The sequence below is a fragment of the Canis lupus genome, chromosome 17, assembly GCF_048164855.1.
Source record: "Canis lupus baileyi chromosome 17, mCanLup2.hap1, whole genome shotgun sequence".
Classification (NCBI taxonomy): domain Eukaryota; kingdom Metazoa; phylum Chordata; class Mammalia; order Carnivora; family Canidae; genus Canis; species Canis lupus.
Window position 1 is genome coordinate 37,161,077 of NC_132854.1, and position 24,929 is coordinate 37,186,005.

A 24,929-nucleotide genomic window follows, 5' to 3' on the forward strand; every position below is an offset into this window, starting at 1 on the left:
TAGGTGGGTGAAATAACTGTAAAATACTGGATGACTTTTTCTGAAGGAAGGCAGTATAACAAAAGAAAGCTTATTCTTTCATCATTGCCCTTTGAGTACTGCCCTACTTGATGTCTGCCTCAGTAACTTCATTCAGTCACTTTGGATCCACTTCAGTACGTTCTCTTTGAACTTGAAGGATACCATTGGAGATTTATAGTTCAAGGTTATCATTTTGCACAAAATTCTAGAAACAACTCAAAACCATGGATAACATCATGCTAGCCTAAGCCCAGTTTGTTTTTCAGACACAAAGAATTGTTTTCTGGCTTCAGCATCTACTTTACTGGGCTCCTAACAGATATTTTAGGGGAGAACCATTCTTTCTCAAGGGTCTAGAGGGAAGAACAAAGTAAAGGTATTCACTTCCTTAACAGTCTTTAGAGTCAAGGAAGATGCTTATGTTTTAAGTTAAAATCTTGTTATTTATATCATTCTCAAACAGCCTCCAGACAAGGGACTTTCAGCCCTTGAAAGCCACGCTCTTTTTTTGTTTAAGATTTTATTTATTTATTCATGAGAGACACAGAGAGAGAGAGGCAGAGACATAGGCAGAGGGAGAAGCAGGCTCCCTGTGGGTATCTGAGGTGGGACTAGATCCTAGGACCTCGGAATCACAACCTGAGTCATAGGCAGATGTTCAATCACTGAGCCACCCAGGTGCCCCTCTTTTTTTTTTTTTTAAGTTCTTATTTTAATTCCAGTTAGTTACCATACAGTGTTTTATTAGTTACAGCTGTACAATATAGTGATTTAACACTGTGCCCATCACAAGTGCCCTGACTAATGTCCACCACCTATTAAACACATCTCCTGACTCCTTCTGCCTCTGGGGACCATCAATTTGTTCTCTGTAAATAAGAGTCTGTGCAAGCCATGTTCTTTATTCAGGAGTAAAAGAAAGCTCTTTCTCATGAAAAGTGAATCACTTGTCAGTGGAGTCTTCTTTCATACCCTCATACTCATCAGAAAGAAACAAAACTTAGTGACTATCTTGGTTATAACTGTTTTGGGTATTTCTTCTGGGGAAGGGGTTAAAATCATAAGTTAAATTCTCCAAAATTTAGTACAATAACAACTTTATTTGGCTTTTTTCAGTCAGAGGATATGGGCCACATCACTGTACATCCTGTAGGTTTATCTATGAATGTGGATTGAATAATAAATTAGTGTGTTATGTGTATGGTAAAATGTCTACCATAATCATAAATTGTTGGGCACTCAGTGTATTCTTTTTGATCAATCTCTCTGTGGATGTACAGCTAATGATAATAAATGCACCTGTTTTCTAAATTAAATCTCCTTTTGCAGATCCACAGGTAATAAGTCTGTATGTGTTTGTGCATATGTTTCATACAAACCAGATCTTAATCCTCCAATGTGTGGCTCTTCCCTGGAAAAGAATTCCTCAGGGCTACTTTAAGTTACTTCTATGATAGAGACTTATAGAGAATGAGAAGTAAGAGATTCGTTTATTTATTTATTTTGAGAGTAACAGATTTAAACATATGTAGAAGTCACTGCACTTTCACCTACTGTGGTACTGATGTGAGTCTTTAGTTTAAATGAGCAAATATCAAGAGATAATAGAGAGCCTTCAATTAATACATCTTTGTAAACTGGTAAACTCATTTATAAAAGACAAACATGTATTTTCCAAGAGTATAAATTAGTCTGGGATCAATAAGACCTACTGTTCTTTTTCAATGACTGGTGTTTTTGTTATATGGTAGGTGATAGGACTAGAACCCAGTTGTCATAATATTAATTTTTCTTTCATTCACTGATACCCTCATTTTCAACAAATGTTAAAAAATTCTAATAGATATTATATGAAAATTATAATTAAGATATAGGGCATTTTAAGAACAATCTAAATAGCAGGATTTGGTTCATTTTTGGCAAATGTTAGTTGCGAAAATAAATATTTGATTTGAAAATGTTAAGTACATGAGTTTACATTTAATGAATATTTATTAAGAAAATGAATAAACTATACTGGTAATAATGCCTTAATATGTATGTTCTTTTGCTATAAAAGTTATTTTAATAAGGATGCCTGCGTGGCTCAGTGGTTGAGCATCTGCCTTCAGCTCAGGGCATGATCCCTGGGGTCCTGGGTCCATCAAAATTATTCATTTTCTAAATCTGCTATAAATCAAGTAAAATTATTTATTAGAAAGCCTAAGTAAATTTTCTGAGGTTTGCATGTTATTTATATGGTTTTCTGATTAATTGCCTACTAATATTATTAGCATATTACTATTTTGATGTTTCTAATTTACTTTTTTGATCTAAAAAGCCTTTTTATATATCAAAGAAATTCACCATTTATTAGATTTATAAAGAGTTTTTGTTAATGTTCTCAGTTTTTGTTTTGTTTTGTTTTGTTTTTCTGTGCATTTTTGATGGAACTACATTTTATATTTAGATGATTGGTAATCATATATGTATATATTTAGACATTTACTTTTTAAATTTTGAGTCTAGGATTTTCCCTCATGGGCCTTTCATCTTAAGTCTACCTAAAAGTAAAAATAAATCCCCTGTTTTTTTGTTTTTTTTTTTTAATCTTCTGGGACATTTAAGGTTTTAGTAAGGTGTAACCCAGGGCAATTTACTTAAAAATCTCACTGTCCCAGTTAATGTGTGTGGAATCTTGAAAAAAGAACCACTTAGTGGGTTCTGCAACTGTATGTGCTGGGCCTTAGTTATTGGTTCATCTCAAGCGCATGCAGTATGAAGAGTAAGGCAGGAATCTATGTTTGTTTACTTATTTTTCTCTGAGAGATACTAGTTATCTTAAAAATATTTTTTAAATAATAAAATGTTTTCCATTGATTTAGACAAGATGCTATTATTACATTATAAATATCAAGTATATTAGGGTTATTTCTGGCTTTCATCTCAGATTCATGAATACAGCTATTTTTCTTCATCAAACATTTTTTTAAAAAAATCTCTGTAATTATAATACTTTTAAAATCTGATAGCCCATTTTTCTCTTAGGACTCCTTTGTATTAGAAATTATCTGGCTTTTAACTATGTATTTTTTAGTATTTACATTTGAATGTAGTATAATTACCTAAATACCTTACAAATATCATCACATCAATTGGGATTATATAAGATAATAATTCACATTTCTACAAACAAGTCATCTTGTTCAAAATTAGTATGATTCCATTCATTCAAATTGACATATTTCAATAAAGTTTTGCTTTTGTTCTTCATCTAGAACTGGCATCTATCTTGCTGATTTTTTTTTTCTTGCTGATTTTTAAATAACACACTTTTAGTAGTGTTATTTTAAATAGATTCTTTACGTAATCTAGGTGAATTTAATTTTTTCTAAAGAAATTATACTGATTTTTTCATTTTGCTTATTTACCAACTTCCGGAAATCTTTAATTTTTCTAATGCCTTAATAATAATTTTAGTTATTAAGATGGATTATTACATAAAATACAAAGAACTAAAATTATGTTCCATAGTTTTGTATTCTCTTGGATAGGAGTAAAGAAGCATCCTTTGGCATTCCTGAATTTAGTGATATTAATTTAAATTAAATATAATGCTAGATTTTTGAAATATATATATCTACCTCAACACCTCACATTAAGCTTAATGATATATTCACATTTATATCTCTATCATAGCTATGTATACAGCTACAACTACTTACAAAAGGTTTATATTTATAAAAGGGACAAATGTGATATTTTGTTGGATGTTTATTTGGTACATGAAATTATTATGATTATGAAATGTTTACAATGTCATCCTTATAAATCAGAACAAATTACCTAATAAGTAATGACTCATTTGTCTTTGAAAAATATTTCCCTTGCAGTTATATCTTTTATATGTGTAACAGTATTATCTCAACACTGTATTTTCATATCTAAACACATGAAAGTGAATGAGAAGCTTATTCCATGAAACATTCAAGAAATAAGTCATTCTTAATAATGCTATTTTCTTTAAAGCTTGAAGTCTTATATTTTATGTATCTCCCCGAAATATCTTTACTTTAAAATTTTTCCATTATGCTTCTATATATTTATTGGTTCCTTAAAGAGAATACATCCAAAAGAATTTAACCTTTTCCTAATGATTTGATGGCATCATGATCTCCATCAGTGTTGGTTCCAAAGTCTTTAGGCATTGTAAAATTGTTTTTAATAGCTGTGAATAAGTGTTCTATTTCAGTAAAAAATATATATATATATATATATATATATATTAGGATTTTATTTATTTATTCATGAGAGACAGAGAGAGAGAGGCAGAAGGAGAAGCAGGCTCCATGCAGGGAGCCTAACATGGGACTCGATCCTGGGTCTCCAAGATCACGCCCTGGGCTGAAGGCAGCGCTAAACCCCTGAGCCACCAAGGCTGCCCCCAAAACCGTATTTTTATGATGGTTAGTCCCTCACTGTCAACTATTGCTGCTTTAGCTCCTCCAAATCACTTTCATTTGTTGGTTTGTAAAAAGTCTTGTGAGTCAGGTAACTGAGCTTACTAATAGGGCGTTAAAATTGTAGTAAAATGGTTTTGTGAGAAGACCTGAGGCCCTTTCTGTTAAGTTGAATAAAGGAGCTTTATCTTCTTTCTGGAAGCTTTCTTTCTGACATTATTTTGTTGGTTCAGAAAACTATTATCATTATTCTGTGCTGTGTTCAAGATATTTAAATTACAGATATTGAAATAAGTCCTGCTATTGGTCATGCCAAAGTGGAATGTACAAATATTAATTCCTATTGTTCTCAATTTAATCACATATGGCTGTATAACAAATAACTCTAAAGAGACCCAGATAATGAGCACTTTTTCTCAGTTTCATATTTTGAGACAGGAGCCTGCTGTTTGTTTTTTCATGAGGAAAATACTTTTTGTATTTGCATTGTATCTAATAACAACAATGTTGTGTTATGTTTATTCAACCTGGAAGACAAATACTTCATGAATTTTTAAATGCAAATTGAAACAAAGTGTACTTTATTGCTGCTGTCACAAATTACCACAAACAGTGGTTTAAAACGACTGTCATCTTTTAGCTTACAGTTCTGTAGATCAGGAGTCTAGGATGGCATGTCTAGATTCTCTGCTCAAGATCTCAAAAGGCTAAAATCAAAGTGTTGGCTAGGTTATGCTCTCATCCGGAGCTGGAAGCCATCTCCCAAGTTCATTCAGACTCTAACAAAAGTTCCCTGTGATTATAAAACTGAGGGACTGCTTCCTTGCTGGCTGTCAGGTGAGGAACACTCTGGGCTTCTACAGGCCACCTGTATTTCTTCTCATGTAGCCCTTCCATCTTCAAACCAGCAGGTCTAGTCCAGTTCATGCTTCAAATCTGACTTCCCCTTCTGCAACTAGCCAGAGAAATCTCTCCATCTTCAAATCTCTCTGATTTCTCTTTCTACAACTGGCCAGAGAAATCCCTCCATTTTCAGTGTTCATGTGATCAGATTATCTTCCTATATTAAGGTGAACTGTAACAGCATAACAATTCAATGGAGTGATTTCATATCCCATTCATGGGTTCTGGGAAATAAGTCATAAATCTCAGAAAGGGGCCATTTATAAAACTCTGCCTGCCATATGTATTAAGTGCAATTAACTTGTTCTATAATCAGGGTAAGGTGGTAAAAAGATGTATTTATCACTGTGGGCTCTAGAACCAGGTTACTATAGTGGATCCACTAGTTATTATCTGAGAGACAGTGGGCAAGTTACTAAAGCTTTTCCTGATCCATCTTCTTTTCTATAAACTTAGCATAATAATAATACCTATGTCATCAGTTTTGAATAAAAATTAAATGTACTAACACATGTAAATCTCTTAGAACAGAGGAAGTACTCACTAAATATTATCTATTAATATTAATATCCTATTTTTAGGTCTACTCAAAACCTTTTACTCAATATTTATTAAACAATCATATTTCAATAAAACATGCATAGTGGGCAGCCCGGGTGGCTCAAGCGGTTTAGCGCCGCCTTTGGCCCAGGGCCTGATCCTGGAGACCTGGGATCGAGTCCCATGTCAGGCTCCTTGCATGGTGCCTGCTTCTCCCTCTGCCTGTGTCTCTGTTTCTCTCTCTCCTCTCTGTGTATTCTCAGAAATAAATAAATAAAATCTTAAAAAAAAAACATGCATAGTATGTTAAGTAATCTTGAATAATATATGTGCCATGATTTTCATTGATATTATGAATACTTTTTACAGAAAATGATATTTTAGGAGTTATTTCAAATAAAGCAAAATAAAAACTTTGTATTATTATAAATGCCAGGCACCATGCCTTTAACTAGTACATAGTCTATGATAAATTATGAAGTATCTAAAAATATACAGAAATATAGGTAGTCCAATATCATAAATATAGTCTCAAAAATACCTACCATTTTATTTCACATTATTCTATATGCCAAGAGTGAGATCTAACTTTGAATTATATAACTTCATTAAGTTAGGAAGTTTTACAAATTGCTTTAGATTCTATTGAGTTTTACTACACATTTTATAAAATTATATTATTTCTATACAAAGTTATAGCTCACAGAATAATAGCAACATTCTCTAAAAGAGATAATGCAACCTTCAAATGCTTTAACATAGAGCCTAGAGTTTAAAACACAGAGCAATAGGGATCCAACTAGTCCTAATAATAGTCCTCTATAGTCAGAACTGCTCATTATACCTGTTTCAATGGGCCTATACATTATTTTAAATTGGTTGCTTAGATTTATGGTTTGGAATCTCAGAATGGATGCTGTCCATTTTATCAAAGTTGTCAGGACTCTATTGTGCCTGCCATCACACATTTTAAAGTCATGCAGGCATTTGAGATAACTAGTGACAGTTTCATAAATAGGGTCACTCCAAAGTAACTACATGCTAAAATAAATTCTTTTTTTTAAAGATTGATTCATTGATTGATTGATTGATTTACTCATGATAGACATAGGGAGAGAGAGAGGTAGAGATACAGGCAGAGGGAGAAGCAGGCTCCATGCGGCCAAAGGCAGGCGCTAAACTGCTGAGCCACCCAGGGATCCCCTAAATTTTCCTTTTTAATGTCTCTCAAACTTATGACTTATCAGAACAACAGTCCACTCTTACTCATATTCTGTTTTTTTAATTTAGGTAATGACAAATATTGCCTTTATTTTAAGGAACACAGGGTAATATTTCTCAAAGAAAATGGCTTTGTTCATCCTTTGACTCAGGCAACCACTAAGAGGATATATATACTCTAATAAGCAAAGAAAACCAATAGATTTAATAAACAAGATGATTTACAAAAAAAATAGTGATAGAATTGATAAGTTTATATTGATAGCTAATGAAATATACTGGTGAGAAAGTTTCTTCTGTTTAAAATTTATTTATTTATTTGAAAGTGCAGGGAGAAGTAGAGGGAGAAAGAGCTACATACTCAGCACAGAGCCCCATGTGGGGCTCGATCTCATGACCCCAAGATCACTACCTGAGCTGAAACCAAGATTCAGCTGCTTCACCAACTGTAGCACCCAGGAGCCCTGAGAAAATTTCTTAAAGAATGTTATTATTAATCATTTTTCTTAGAAAAAGAGGAAGCATATTCTTAACTTTGTGATCATTGAAAACTAGATAAAACATTCATATTGCATGCTGACTGAATAAGGAAATAACCAATTAGGCTGGCTATTATAAGTAAGCTTTGCAAATGAAATCTTTCTATGTTTTGTATTACTAAACTTTCTATAACTATGCAGATTTCAATAGTGGAGTGAAAGTAGGCCTTTTCTTCTGGTGCAGGCAGAATAATGGCTTCCCAAAGATGTCTACATCCTAATCCCCAGAATCTATGAATATGGTAGCACAAATAGCAACATAGCAAAGTGGAGGTGGGGGAAGGGGGCAGGAGTATTAAGGCTGTGAAGGGAATTAAGTCAGCTAATTAGCTGACTTTAAGCAACCTATTCTACATTAAATAGGAATGTTCTACATTAACTCAGATTGTATGGGGGTGAGCCCAATGTAATCACAAGTATCAGTGTCAGACAGATGTAAGGTTGTTGGCTTTGAAGATGGAAGAAAGTGTCATAAGGAATATGGATGGCCTGTGGAAGATGGGAAAAGCAAGAAATTCATTTCTTCCCTAAAGCCCCTGTCAACACCTTGATTTTAGCACAGTAAGACTTATTTTGAACTTCTGACCTCCAGAGCTGTAAGATAATAGATGTGTGTGTGTGTGTGTGTGTAAGTTACTAATTTTGAGGTCATTTTTTATAGCATCTGTAGGAAATTAATGTAATCTAATTTGAAAAAAGTGAAGACAAGGGCATACTCCATTTCTGATGTAACAACTTTAGGATAAAATGAGTAGGTCACCTTTGAAGGTTCAGAGGGAAAACACCAAAGAAGTAAAAAATCCTGCCATGTGTTGAGATTTAAGTTACATGAAGCTTGTTTGGATGAAACTTTGAAACTCACATCAAGTCTTCACTTTCCCCTTTGAATAACAACACCTTTGGGTGCTCAGCGGTCATAAATTTCACACATTTCCAACTATTTCCTCTTCAAAGGATGACTGGATCTCAAATTCTCTGCAAAGATTTTGACTAAGGTTTGGGACATTATGGAAAGTACAGCTGTACAAATATATACATCCTTGTCTACTCCTACCTGAAAAATATGGGTGTAATGGAATTGGGTTCATTAAGATTAGGTTGCACTATTTTTTTCTACTATCATTTATCAAGGATTAGACAGACAAGAGAGGTACTTCCATATTATTTAATTTTTAGTTAGGCATTCAAGAAATCCCAATGTTATCAAGATAGCATTCAGATGACCTTGAAATTTTTGAAAAGTTAGTTCACTTTGGAATTCTGATTTGTTCATTGTTGAATAAAACATTAAATGTAAAATATAGCAAATATATTTAAACATAAATCATACTTGTTTAAATAATTCATCTTGTGTTACTAAATAGTATAAATGATTTTATGAACATTACAATTTATTTTTATTACGATAATTATTATTTTATAATACTTCATATTTAGTGATATGGAAATTAGCTCACATTTTTAATAACATCAAAAGATGGATTTAATGCATCTAACCTAGTATCTATATTATTACCATTTGTTACCTTTGAATAAATATTGAGCATACATTATATCATTTTTACTTCAGTTAGCAAAACTTCTCCTACACGTTGTTTATATTTGTTTAATTCAGTGCTGGCTATTTTCTAAATGGTAAATGAGTTCCCCTGATGAATTCTTTCCTCGTTTGCAAACTTTTATTATGTAACAAGTAAAACAGATCTTTAATGAGTAAGTAAAGAAAGAATGTTGACTCTCTCAGTAGGGATATTTAATCATTGAAGATAAAACATTGGTGATTCTGAGTCTGAACATTAAGATCAAATACTGAAAAACAAGATTAGTGTTTGCAGCAATATTTTGCCATATAAACATTTGAGAACACTTTTAAGGCAGATATTTTTAATTGAAATGTGTAAATGAATCTATGAAAACATATCTATAGTCTTCTTTTAATTTCTATATTGCTAGTCAGATTTATTGCATTTCTCAAATTTATATGTAAAAAGCTTGTAGGAAAGATAAGCTATTTTATGTAGAGATTATAACATGATTGATAAGGATAGAAAGTCATTTTATACCTCTAAATTTTATTAAGCTCTTCCAAGATGCAGTTTTTTTTTTTTTTAAGATTTAAAAAAACCATAGCTGACATTTGTTTATTTGACTTCACATTGACTTTTAAAAGTGTTTTGTTATTTTAAGGCATGAAGAAAATTTGAGAAAGATGGTAAAGAATTTATTAAATTCACTTCTCTTCACTTTCAGAAATCACATAGAGATTATATAGAAATTCCACTGGGATTATGTTACCTTTTCTAATATCAGTAACAGAAGTTGTAAAATCTACTGACAAAACTATACCATGACCACAATGATTCCACCGAATCAACAGTTTAGTATGAGACCATTAAGTAATTCAAACAAGTTATATATTTGCATCTATTTTGATCATTATTGTCTGCCAAGAAGAGAAAATAAGGCAGTGAAATTACTACTCCCTTTGGTTTCCTGCCACACTTTCTTTAAGAAAAATAAATGTCACAAGAGTGTTTTCACATCTTAATTTGTACACTGCCTTGAGCAATTTGTATGTTGGATTAGTAGTAAATGGTAACTATTTGATTTTATGTTTTATCAGGAGCTACAACTATAGAGAAATATGACCTAAGAACAAATTTGTGGATCCAGGCAGGGATGATGAATGGCAGGAGATTGCAGTTTGGTGTGGCTGTTATTGAAGACAAACTCTTTGTAATTGGAGGTCGAGATGGCTTAAAGACATTGAACACCGTTGAATGTTACAATCCCAAAACCAAGACTTGGACTGTCTTACCACCAATGTCAACACACAGACATGGTCTAGGTAAGATCTCTTACTTTCTTGATGCTATTTTTAGAACATTTATTGATAGTGAAAATGCATGTTAAAATATAGTATTACTGTCATCAATTACCATTAACTTTAGGTAAATTATGAGCTTATTTGGAATATTTTTTATTCCTGACATTTTCCTGTGTTGACCAGTGTGAGTTAAACTGTTGAGAAGAATGTTAGAGATACCAAAATAAGTAGATCTCAAGCTATCCTCAAAGTTTTCACAATCTGACATTCATACAATATGTAAAGTTTGATATGAATTTAAAAAATAAAAAAGTAGAACTATCATGGAGAAGCCAGAGTGATACAACTCTGAGGAATAGATAGGTAATGTGCATAGAGAAAAAATTAAGATGGCTCATTCCCACATTGCTGGATAGACTAGCCTAACCAGACCTTTGCACATAATTGACTTCACCTTGAAAAATCTATGGAGAAAGGGCAATATGGATTTAGAGAAAGAACAATATTTCAATTGACATGAGAGGTTGATAATATAGGATTCAACTGATTTTTACTGGGGAGTAACCTGGAGATGGGAAGAACTATATTGGAATTCAGAAGATCTGGGTGTGAGTCTTAAAGCTACCAATTGACATGATTTGAGGCCAACACTTAAACTATGAGCCCTCAGTTTCCTGATTTGCCATAAATTCAAAGTTATTAAGTAGATTAAATCTAATGATGACGATGAATATAAAATTGTCAATTGTGTAAATTATTGAGTCCTATACAAATATTTGAAAAAGAGGAATGTAATAATGGCTAAGAGTTCCTGAATTTGTACTTTGTATTATGGGGATTATAAGGAGAAGTAAGGAGAAGTGCAAATTACTTTTTATGAAGACCTGAAATATGCCAGGTAGTCAACTAAGTGTCTTGCATATATTTAGAATATAAACATTAGAGAGGTATCAGGCTTTAATTGCAAATCCACTAATTTAGACATTCAGAAGCAAGCAATATTATAGAGCAATTCAAAAATATATTAATTATAATTCAACTTTGAGGTCTTCAGCACTGCATTTCCTATTCTTGTCACTCTACCATTGATCTAAGCAAAAAAAAATTTTGGAAAGTAAATAAAATAGCTCTGAATTAAAGCAACTTACCTTTTTCATATTCTGGTTTACCTTCCTTTCTTCACATTAGTCATTAGTAATTTAAGGAATAGGAATAAGTGTGTGAGAACCTTTTCTTTTTTTTTAATATGTTTTTTTTTATTTTTATTTATTTATGATAGTCACAGAGAGAGAGAGAGAGAGGCAGAGACACAGGCAGAGGGAGAAGCAGGCTCCATGCACTGGGAGCCTGATGTGGGATTCGATCCCGGGTCTCCAGGATCGCGCCCTGGGCCAAAGGCAGGCGCCAAACCGCTGCGCCACCCAGGGATCCCGTGAGAACCTTTTCAAGTTCAAAACTTCTGTTCTTTAAATAAAAAACATATAATTTATTTAAATGACATGGAATCCAATTATAATATGGAAAACATGAACAGCACATGATTATTCCTAAGTAATATTCATGAGTATAAAGATTTTCTCATATATATTTTTTCAAATATATTGGAGGATTTTTGCTTTTGCATCCATGTGAAAGCTGTATGTGTTGTTTGTTTTATCTGGCTATCTAATAACTACTTATATTTGGGTGAAATACAGAGAATAAGCACTCTGGATTGGAATTTTTGGAATTTAATGTCTCTTCCCCTTTTGTTTTAGACAATTCAATTATTTTGTATTAAGGTATGCTAAAGTTCAATTATGTACGTTATTTGCATGCTAAGAGAACATACTTGAAAATACTTCACCAAAAACACATCTTACATGGTGTTAATTTCAAGTGTTTAAAGTGTACGGTAATGATTTGCCTCAAAATACTATCACACAGGTTCTAATTCTTTAGGTAACAAGGCTGGGCAAAATGGTAACCTTGGATATTGTATTTTAGTTTTTCTTATTTGCTAAGAAAAATAAGAATGCTAAAGGGTTCATTGTAAAGGTCCATGTGTAAGTAAAGCAGCATAGCAAATTATATGAACTAGTAAGTACCACAGGTATTTGAAGCGTAGTGCAGTATTTCACTACACTTGTAGTGCACAAGTTTTAGTAATCCATTAGCAATTGTAGTAGTCCATATTTTCATGCTTAGGCCTTGCTTACTTTGTGTTTTTTGTTCTGCTTCACTTCTATTATCAAGTGGATCACCTCTCCTCCATATCTCATGCCACTGGTTTCCTCTATTTTTACTTCCAAGTGGTTATTGCTTCCTGTCAGTTTTTTAAAAATTCGCTACTACAATACTCAAGATCTGACCTTGTTGAGTTAGGGCACCATGTCTGGACGTAATTCTCATTTCAGTGTGCCTCATAGATTGCCAGCAATGCCTAGTATATAGAAAACTGCCTTCAACTTGGATGTGAATCAGTTGAAGCCAGATTGATAGCAATATAGGACATATGTGTGTGCTCTGATGAAGCTGAGTGTTTCCTTTATGATCAATCACAGTCCTCATCATCAGTTGAATCTCAGGAAGTTCATCATTCTGTATCATACTCAAATGGAATAAATTCCTTGGCCTAAGATTCTTGTTCTTTCAATATAACACATCAATCTTCCTCCCAAGGACTACCATTACATTGATGTTGATACTTCTTATTTAATCCATCATATCGTCCAAGTTTAATTTTATATGCTTCCCTTTATCCCTTCCTGATGGCTAATTTTACTTTCTAGCCCTCCCAATTGTTCTTAATCTGTGTGCATCATGATATTTCTCCCATGTATTGATGTCTTGATCTTAATTAATTTTGTTTTTTACATACTCATATTCCTGTTTGGTGATTCACTATAATTGCTTTCTTCTTCACATTATTAATATCCTTCCTTATCTTTGTGAGGCATATAATAAATATATTATGCCTATTTCAAATTCCTATCTGCCTCTTTAATTAATTCTTTTTTGTTTATTATGTGGTCAACCTCCTCTTCCTTTCCTCAGCTCTCTCCTCTTACTTTTCTCTTTCTTCTGTTAGTCATTATTTTCCTCCATAAGTTTCTCTTATTCCCCTTTTTCCTCTACTTCTTCTTCCTCCTATCTTTTTCTTCCTTCTTTCCTTTTTCCTTTTCTTATAATCCTATTTAATGGTAATTATTAACCACTGAAACATGTAATTTTTAACTGTGTTTTTCAACTGTAATTTTTAAGTCACATGGGTATATCAGATACTTTGGCTAACTGAATGGAAATTAAAGCATATGTCATTCTTTGTGTTGTCCCAAAACATTCAGGAGTGGGTGGGGAAATTTTGCCAGGGTGTGGAGCCTTGACCCTGCAAGCTGAGTCTGCCCAACCTATCTAATATTATTCCTAACACATAACCATCAGGGACATATCTATTACTTTCATTTGCACACAAATGTCCTTGAGTCTTTTTCGCCTGTGATGCCCTAACTATAGGCCTGGGAGCTGGGATAGAAAGGGAATATTCTGAACCAGAAAGTCCGTTTGCTTCTGCTGTTAATAATTCCTCATCTAAGCTGGACTCTGATGAGATCCCAATGTCATCCAGCCTATTATGGCAAGTTCTTATGGGTGCTGCTCTTTCCTGCCAGTGTATAAGATGCACTGGCTTATCTTTTTTTTTTTTTTTTTAAGATTTTATTTATTTATTCATGAGAGACATAGAGAGAGAGGCAGAAGCAAGCTCTCCGCGGGAAGCCCGATATGGGACTTAATCACAAGATCCAAAAAAAAAAAAATAAATAAAAAAAAAAAAAAAAAAAAAAAACAAGATCCTGGGATCACGACCTGAGCCAAACCCAGACGCCAACCATGAGCCACCACAGTGCTCCAAAAAATCTGTTTTTTTTTTTTTATTTTATTTGCTTATTCAGGATAGACACAGAGAGAGAGGCAGAGACATACGCAGAGGGAGAAGCAGGCTCCCTGAGGGGATACTGATGCCTGATTGATCCCCAGGACCCTGGAATCAGGACCTGAGCCAAAAGCAGACTCTCAACCACTGAGCCATCCAGGTGCCCCATTAGCTCATCTTTTGACTACATCAAAAGAGCACAGAAGAAATTTTCCCCCAAGATAATCACCCAGGGCAGTGTCATGAATTTTTGTCTCACTCAGTAAATCACAATTGATTTCTGTTTCTCATTATTTTTTACAGTCTTGATGTTTGTTTTTCAAAAACACATCATGATTCTCAGTTTCATGCAATCTCCAGGACTGGGTCTGAGTATAAACCAACAGTCCTCTGTGCTAGTTTTTTATTTTTTCAGAAATTAGAATGTCTCATTTTATTTTCCATATAGTTAATCAACATCTATTCTGTGATACACAATGAAATTACAAAATTGACTATATAACCCCATATTATACATGGGATGAGGACTGGAAGTTACAGGCTAAAGTAAAATAAAAAAAAATACATAAATAAAATTCAAGACATTTTTGACCTATATAGCTTTTTTCCTACCTTGATTTGTATAGGAAAGACAAAAACTTGCATATTTTTTGAGAAAGTCACATGAGTTCTTTGGTTGCTAAAAATGATTATTTGACCAAAAATGTTTCATAGCTATCAATAAATGAAGAAAGCTCCTTATGCTGAATAAAATAGCATAGAACAATTATATGCATATTACATCTGTGATGTCAAGGGAGCAATGCATCTGCCTAGAGAATTACACTAATTAAGGCCGCAGTTCTCTCAATATGCTAAGAGCTTTTATTTTGACATTTATATCTTTGAAGCACATAATTCTAGATACCATGCTTTTTTTTTCACTACATTTTATATTACATAAAACTGAACATGACATTACTACAATAAAGTCTTTACAATTATGTCTTTTTAGGAGAAATTGATAAGGTGTAAGAATTATGGTTTATTATAGATTTCCTATATGCTAGGCATCATGTTCTATGTTAAATATATGGTTATGGTAGGAGTTGTTGTTTTTGTTTTACTTTCCTTTCTTTATTCCTTATTCAAGGTAAAATGCACATACCATAAAGTTAAGTATTAAAGTATAAATTGAGTGCTTTTGAGTATGTTCACAGTAGTGCTGCCATCACCACTATCAAATTCCAAAATATTTTTATTATCTTAAAAAGAAACTATGTACCCAATAGCACTTGTTCTTCATTGCCCCATCTTTCTAGCCCTTGGCAATAATTAATATACTTTCTGTCTCTATGGATTTGCCTATTCTGGACATTTCATACAAAATAGAATCCTATAATTTGTGGCCTTTGATTTATGGCATATTTTACATAGATTGCATAATGTTTCAAGGTTCATCCATGTTGTATCATGTATCAGCTCTTCATTTCTTTTACGGCTGAATAATATTCCATTGTTAGAATTTATTACATACATTATATTTATACATCATAAACAGAAGAACATTTGGATTGTTTCCACTATTGGACTATTATGAATAAAATAAAACTGCTATGAGCATTAATGTGTGGATTCTTTTCGGTACTATATGTTTGCAATTCTTTGAGGTCTATATATAGGAGTGGAATTGTAGAGTTATATAGTAACTCTATATTTTACTTGTGGAGAAACTGCCAATTGACTTTCAGAATGGTTGCGCCATTTTCTATCCCCACAGTAATGAATGAGGGTGCAAATTTCTCCACATCTTTGCCAACACTTATTATTTTTTCCTTTTATATTATAATTATGCTTGTATATATGTAATGGTATCTCACTGAGGTTTTATATGCATTTCTCTAGTGAATAATTCTGAGAATATTTTTATGTTCTTATTGCCATTTAGGTATGTTTTATCTGATATTTCTATTCAAATATTTTGTCCATGTTTTTGGATTATTTATCTTCTTATTGTTGAGTTTAATCATGCTGAATGTCTTCTGCAAGATATAAGATTTTCAATATTTTCTCCTATTCTATGCATTCTATTTGAACTGTCTTAATACTGTCCTTCGGGGATCCCTGGGTGGCGCAGTGGTTTAGCGCCTGCCTTTGGCCCAGGGCGCGATCCTGGAGACCCGGGATCGAATCCTACCTACATCGGGCTCCCGGTGCATGGAGCCTGCTTCTCCCTCTGCCTATGTCTCTGCCTTTCTCTCTCTCTCTGTGACTATCATAAATAAATAAAAAATAATAATAATAAAATAAATAAAAATAAAATAAAAAAATGCTGTCCTTTGAAGCACAAAAAAATTTAACTTGATGAAGTCCAACTTAATTTTTTTCTTTTATTTCTAATGCTTTTGGTGACATATCCAATAAAATATTGTCTAATCTATGGTCATGAAAATTTTTGCCAATGTTTTCTTTTAGAAATATTGTATTTTTAGGATTTAAATTTGAGAATATGATTCACTTTTAGTTTTTGTGAAGAAGCAGTTCAATTTCATTCTTTTGCATTTTGTTCCAGTACTATTTGTTAAAAACAAAACAAAGTTTCTTTCCCATTGAATTGTCTTTTTAGAAAGAATTATATATTTATTTTTTAAATTTCAGTAAAATTAATATATAGTGTTATACTAGTTTCAGGTATACAGTATAATGATTCAACAATTCTATACATTACTCAGTGCTCATCATGATAAGTATACTCTTAATCCCCTTCATCTAATTCTTCTATCCTCTCACCCATCTCCCCTCTAGTAATCACCAATTTGTTCTTTATATTTAAGAGTCTGGTTTTTTTGTTTGCCTCTTTTTTTCTCTGTTCATCATTTTGTTTCTTAAACTCCACAAATGACTAAAATCATATGGTATTTGTCTAAAGGAAGCCATCAACAAAACAAAAAGACAACCAACTAGATGGGAGAAGATATTTGCAAATGATATATCCATTAAGGGGTTAATATCCAAAATATATAAAGAACTCCTACAACTCACTACCAAAAGCCAAAATAATCCAATTGAAAAATGGGCAGAAGACATGAACAGACATTTCTTCAAAGAAGACATACAGAGGGTAAACAGATACAGAAAAATATGCTCAACATCACTCATCAGCAGGGAAATGCACATCAAAACCACAATGAGGTATCACCTCACACCTGTCAGAATGGCTACAAACAACACAAGAAACAGCAGATCTGGCCAGGCTGTGGAGAAAAAGGAACCCTCTTGCACTTTTGGTAGGAGTGCAAACTGGTACAACTATTCTGGAAAATAGTATGGAGGTTCTCCCCAAAATTAAAAATACATGATATGACCCATTGAATTGGCTTGGTATGATTGCCCTGAATCTATAAATCAGTTTGTAAATATTGCATCCTTAATAATAGTAAATCTTCCAATCAATGGACATTGGATATCATTTAGTTTATTTAGTCTCTTTGTACATCTTTTGCTAAATTTATTGCTAGTTTATTATTTTTGTTGTTATTATAAATGAAATTCTTTTCCTATGCTCATTTTCAGGTATTTCATTACAAATATATAGAAACACAGTTTATATTTATATATTGAATACTTAGCTTGAAACCTTGAACATTTTTATTAGATTAATAAGGTTATGAAACTCTTAGGAATATATATATATATATATATATATATATATATATATATATATCATGTTACTTGCAAAGAGAAATGCTTTTACTTGCTTTTAAAAAATCGTATGGTCTTTACTTCTCTTTTTTGCCTATTGGCCCTAGATGGAACTTCCAACACAATATATTTTTTTAAGATTTTATTCATTTATTTGAGATAGAACAAGAGAGGGAACACACACAAATGGGGGAGGGGCAAAGGCAGAGGGAGAAGCAGTTTCCCCATTGATCAGGGAGCCCGCCTTGGGGCTCTATCCCAGGACCCTGAGAACATGTCTTGAACCAAGGCAGCCGCTTAACCAGCTGAACCACTCACATGCCGCTCCAGCACAATACTAATATGAAACAGCAAGAGAAGACATTGTTTCCTTGTTCTTAAACTAGGGGGATAAAGTTTCAATCATTCACCATTAAACATGATGTTATCCATTATTTGCGTGTGTGTGTGTATGCTCTTTATCAGATTAAGAAAAGTGCCTTGGGAACCCTGGGTGGCACAGCGGTTTGGTGCCTGCCTTTGGCCCAGGGCGCCATCCTGGAGACCCGGGATTGAATCCCACATCGGGATCCCGGTGCATGGAGCCTGCTTCTCCTTCTGCCTATGTCTCTGCCTCTCTCTCTCACTGTGTGCCTATCATAAATAAAAAAATAAAAAATAAAAAAGAAAAGAAAAGTCCCTTATATTCCTAGTCAATTGAATGTTTTATCATAAGAGATACTGGATTGGGATGCCTGAGTGGCTCAGCGGTTGAGCATCTGCCTTCGGCTCAGGGCGTGATCCTGGCATCCTGGAATCAAGTCCCACATTGGGCTCCCTGTATGGAGCCTGCTTCTCCCCCTGACTGTGTGTGTGTGTCTTATGAATAAATAAATAAAATCTTTAAAAAAAAGATATTGGATTATATTAAATGCTTTTCATGTATCTATTAGAATGACCATGTGATTTTCCCTTTGATTCTGATACTATAGTTTATTACATTATTTGATTTTCTGATGTTAATCCACCTTATTTTTTTTTCAGAAAAATATCACTTGGTCATGTCCTATAATCCTTTTCTGTTGGTATATTTAGTTGACTAGTGTTTTGTGAAAGATTTTTCATCTATATTTGTAAAGAATATTGGTCTGTAGTTTTCTTTTTTTTAAGATTTTATTTATTTATTCATGAGAGATACAGAAATTGAGTAAGAAACATAGGCAAAGGGAGAAGTAGGCTCCCTGCGGGAGCCCTATATGGAACTCTGATCCCTGGACCCAGGATCATGCCCTAAGCCGAAGGCAGCTGCTCAACCATTGAGCCACCCAGGTGCCCTTGGTCTGTAGTTTTCTTGTGATATCTTTGGCTTGAGTATCAAGGTAATACTGGCTTCATAAAATGAGTTGGGAAATGTTCATTTATCTTCTATTTTGTGGAATAGTTTGTGAATGATTAATGTTAGTTCTTTAAACATTTAGTGGAATTCATCTGTAAAACCAAATTTTTTTTTAATTTTTATTTATTTGTGATAGTCACAGAGAGAGAGAGAGAGAGAATGAGGCAGAGACACAGGCAGAGGGAGAAGCAGGCTCCATGCACCGGGAGCCCAACGTGGGATTCGATCCCGGGTCTCCAGGATCATGCCCTGGGCCAAAGGCAGGCGCCAAACCACTGCGCCACCCAGGGATCCCCAAAATTTTTAATTACTAATCAATCTCTTTACTTTATTGATCTGTTCAGACTTTCTGTTCTTTCTTGAGTCAGTCTTTAGTTGATGGCTTTCTAAGAATTTGTCTATCTCATTACATTATCTAAATTATTAACATACAATTCTTCCTAGTATTCCTTTATAACCCATTTTGTTTCTGTAAGGTAGGTAGTAATGTTCCCTATTTTATTTCTAATTTTAAGAATTTGACACTTATTTCTTTTTGCCTTGTTCAATCTACTTAAAGACTTCTCAATTGTACCAATCTTTTCAAAGAATCAACTGCCATTTTTTCTGGGTTTCTTTATTTTTCTATTATTCTCTATTTTATTTGCCTTCATTCTCCTTTTTTGTTTATATTCCCTTCTTTCAGTTTGCTTTGGTTTGCTTTTCTTTTTATGTTTTTTATAAAAGATTGATTTGAGATCATTCTTAAATTTTTACATCTATACACTTCCATGCTTTAGGTGCACTCTTTTTTTTTTTAATAATAGATTTATTTTTTATTGGTGTTCAATTTGCCAACATACAGAATAACACCCAGTGCTCATCCCGTCAAGTGCCCCCCTCAGTGCCCGTCACCCATTCACCCCCACCCCCCACCCTCCTCCCCTTCCACCACCCCTAGTTCGTTTCCCAGAGTTAGGAGTCTTCATGTTCTGTCTCCCTTTCTGATATTTCCCACACATTTCTTCTCCCTTCCCTTATATTCCCTTTCACTATTATTTATATTCCCCCAATGAATGAGAACATATAGTTTGTCCTTCTCCAATTGACTTACTTCACTCAGCATAATACCCTCCAGTTCCATCCACGTTGAAGCAAATGGTGGGTATTTGTCGTTTCTAATGGCTGAGTAATATTCCATTGTATACATAAACCACATCTTCTTTATTCATTCATCTTTCGGTGGACACGGAGGCTCCTTCCACAGTTTGGCTATTGTGGACATTGTTGCTAGAAACAGCGGGGTGCAGGTGTCCCGGCGTTTCACTGCATCTGTATCTTTGGGGTAAATCCCCAACAGTGCAATTGCTGGGTCGTAGGGCAGGTCTATTATTAACTCTTTGAGGAACCTCCACACAGTTTTCCAGAGTGGCTGCACCAGTTCACATTCCCACCAACAGTGTAAGAGGGTTCCCTTTTCTCCGCATCCTCTCCAACATTTGTTATTTCCTCCCTTGTTAATTTTCCCCATTCTCACTGGTGTGAGGTGGTATCTCATTGTGGTTTTGATTTGTATTTCCCTGATGGCAAGTGATGCAGAGCATTTTCTCATGTGCATGTTGGCCATGTCTATGTCTTCCTCTGTGAGATTTCTGTTCATGTCTTTTGCCCATTTCATGATTGGATTGTTTGTGTCTTTGGTGTTGAGTTTAATAAGTTCTTTATAGATCTTGGAAACTAGCCCCTTATCTGATACGTCATTTGCAAATATCTTTTCCCATTCTGTGGGTTGTCTTTTAGTTTTGTTGACTGTATCTTTTGCTGTGCAAAAGCTTCTTATCTTGATGAAGTCCCAATAGTTCATTTTTGCTTTTGTTTCTTTTGCCTTCGTGGATGTATCTTGCAAGAAGTTACTGTGGCTGAGTTCAAAAAGGGTGTTGCCTGTGTTCTCTAGGATTTTGATGGAATCTTGTCTCACATTTAGATCTTTCATCCATTTTGAGTTTATCTTAGGTGCACTCTATAAGTTTTGGTGTTTTGTGTCTTTTTTCATTCCTCTCGACGTGCTCATATTTACTTTTTAAATTTTCTTTGAAGTGTGTTTAATTTCTACATATTTATTATTATTGTGATACAAATTACATGTTTATACATTATATATTCATCAACACAGTTCTAAAATTACTGCTTTCTATAGCTGTCTTTTAAATAAGATAGGAGAAAAAAGTTGTAAATAAAAAATGCATTTATACTTTTTAAAAATCTTTACCTTATTAGTGCTCTATTCTCTTCATGTGGAGTTGTGTTACTGTCTAAAAACACCTACATTTTAGCCTGAAGGACTTTATTTAGTATTTCCTGTAGGACAGGTCTGCTAGCAACAAATTCACTCAATTTGTTTTTTAACCTGGATTTATGAGATCATCTCTCCTTTATTTTTGAAGAATATAAACTTCTTAACAGTGTTTTTCTTTTAGCACTTTGAATATGCCATCCCACTATCTTCTGGCATCCTTATTAACTGATGAGGATAATCTTGTTAATCTTAATGAGAATCTCCTGTATGTGATAAGTTGCTACTATTTTGCTATTTTCAAAATTGAGTCTTTGGCATTTGACCATTGTGATGTGCCAGGTGTGCATATCTTTGAGCTTATCCTACTGGTGGTCCCTTATGCTTAGCAATCTGGCTCACAGCTTAGTTGGGTTCTTAACAAGGCAGAGTTGTAAACTACCTACTAAAGTGTTAAAGGAATATATCCAACATGCACACTGAGCCCCAACAAAAGCCCGTTTTCCTTCTCCTCCCAAAGGAGACTTTGGCAGAGGTGCCTAAAGAAGACCTTTTCCTAAGATCTGAGACAAAGAGACCTGGGAATAAAGGTACAAAGGCTAGGAATGCAAATGTGTGAAGGTGTGACCAGCCAAAGGGGTCTACCATTCATGCTGATGTCACCATGGAGGAATTGTTTTACATGGGTACAATAAACAGAAATGGATTGATCAATGAGCAAAAGAACTCTATTGAAACATAATGACTATTTTTTTAAGATTATTTATTTATTCATGAGAGACAGAGAGAGAGAGAAACAGAGACAGAGACAGGCAGAGGGAAAAGCAGGCTCCATACAGGGAGCCTGACATGGGACTCAAACCCAGGTCTCCAGGATCAGGCCCTGGGCTAAAGGTGGAACTAAACCACTGAGCCACCGGGGCTGTCCGAAACATAATGACTATTAAACTGACTGAAGGTCAAGTGCACGTTCAGGGCTGTGCACATGCTTAGGTAAAATCTGCCTGAAACTAAGCGAAACTTGGTAATCAATCCAAGACCAAAGTCACATCCTTGTGAAAGTCTGGTGAAGATAAAGATGCTTCCATGAAGCATCTAGGGCACCTCAACTAGCATCTGCTTCTATCTATTTTAGATCTGTGAAATAGCTGAGTCACATTACCCATGAAACTAGATGTTACTGCAACCTTTGCCAAGGCAAAAACAGAACAAAACAAAAATCTTACTTTCCTTCTTTGCTTTGTTCATTTTAATTTTAAAGTTCCTGTTAGGAACACCTTATTGGCAAAGTTTAGGTTTTAGGTACAGACTTCAGTTTTTCAGAATCAGAAAAAGAAGTAACTCAACTAGTTAGTATTGATAGTGGAAGACAAAGCTTGCTTCCTATGAACATTTACATGTGTGAGTATTCACAAAATAAAAGGGACATTCAATGTTGAGGCAATGGAAGGAAAAAACCCAATGTCTACTATCCATTTGTTAACTGATTGAACACTCACAACCACCCTATAATATAAATATTCTTTTTTGCCATTTTAAAGATTAAAAAGTTGTGCACAAATCTATTTACTTTTTATTGTCACAATATCTTTTAAGAAAGATTTATGATTTAATCTAAACTTGACTCCAAAATCATATTCATTCTAATACAACATGTTATCGATGTAAGTGGTAATACATATATTCTATTTATTAAACATAAATATGTAAATACATCCTAGTTGCTATATTTTCACTTTAATTTATCAGTTAAGACTCACCTATCATCTTAGCTATACAAAATAGGACACACACAAAAATTTCAATTAGATGTCAGAGTGTCTACCATGATTGATCAATTATGAAGATTCCTGTAAGATTATTTTAAGGAGTGATTCAACCAAAATATTTTAGATTTGAAGGTACAAATGTATAGATATAGATTTAGATATAGATGCAAACAAATAAATAGATTGGTAGGTAGATAAATGATAGATGAAGGATAAATGACAGACGGATGGATAAATAGATAAATACATAATAATGAATGGATATATTCTGTGCTATTTCATTATTCATCTATATTCCTTTGAATTGTGCTAAGAGTGGAAAAAGGGTAAATACCAGTAAAATTGTTACTTTCATATTAATGATTTTATGCCATTTGAATCGGTCAGTTTGAAACTAATAAATAAGAAAAAACTGTATTCTAGCACTTCAGGATTACCCATCATATAGGGTGGTCTGTCACTCAGTCTTCCTAACAGGAAACACTTGTGTGCATGCAGAGGTCTAGAAACTTATTACCTCAGTTTTAGGATGTACAAAGTATCAAGATTCTTAGGCTATTTTAGAGGGAAAGGGGTAAAGACATATGTACATCCAACATTCTCTGAAAAAACATAGTACAGCTTCAAAAAAAAAGCATAAAACAAAGAATAGAAATTCATTTGATATCCTCTATTAGAAACTATAAGATGCTAACTCTTGAAACAGAGAGAGAGAGAGGGCAGCCCGGGTGGCTCAGAGGTTTAGCGCTGCCTTCAGCCCAGGGCCTGATCCTGGAGACCCGGGATGGAGTCCCACGTCAGGCTCCCTGCGTGGAGCCTGCTTCTCTCTCTCTGTATGTGTGTCTCTCATGAATAAATAAATAAAATATTTTTAAAAAGAGAGAGAGAAGAAAATATAGAAGTGTCTCTTTAAATTTAAAATGTTTGCTGACATTAAGTATAAATAAAACTTATAAAAAGAATAAAATTGGTGTCATCTCTTAAAGTCAAGGAGAGAAAATATATTAAAATTATGGGAAAATAGAAGAGATAAAAATCAAGGGTAAGAGAGTATAATATTCTATCCCTTGTAGTTTTAAGAGAGTACAAAGAAAGTGGGAGAGAAAAATAAGAAATCATGTGAATATTTCTCTGAGTACAACACATGCCCTCAAAAATGAGTAGCTCAGAAAGCACCTTGAGTGGAGAAATGAGTGGAGAAAGATCAATTTAAGAATATCAAGGATAAAGAGAAGATTATAATATCTGCCAAAGAGGGAAAAAGTGAACCTGAGCTAAAAAGAATAACCATGAATGAACAGCAATGAAATAGCAGTGAGATACTTGAGTGAAGTACAAAGGAAGGCTAATCAGAGTGGATAAGGCTTTTCAGTATCAGTCTTAGATGCTAGACAATAATGAAAGCATACTTCAAACCTCTGATGGGCAA

General features: G+C 33.8%; 1 protein-coding gene across 1 annotated transcript in view; it reads left to right on the forward strand.

The window, feature by feature from the left end:
* Nucleotides 1-24,929, forward strand: part of KLHL1 (kelch like family member 1) — a 363,308-nt gene that overhangs the window by 273,170 nt on the left and 65,209 nt on the right. The window contains exon 7 of the mRNA XM_072782826.1: nucleotides 10,287-10,511. Coding sequence (XP_072638927.1) covers nucleotides 10,287-10,511 — 225 coding nt within the window. The remainder of the gene's footprint in view (nucleotides 1-10,286; nucleotides 10,512-24,929) is intronic.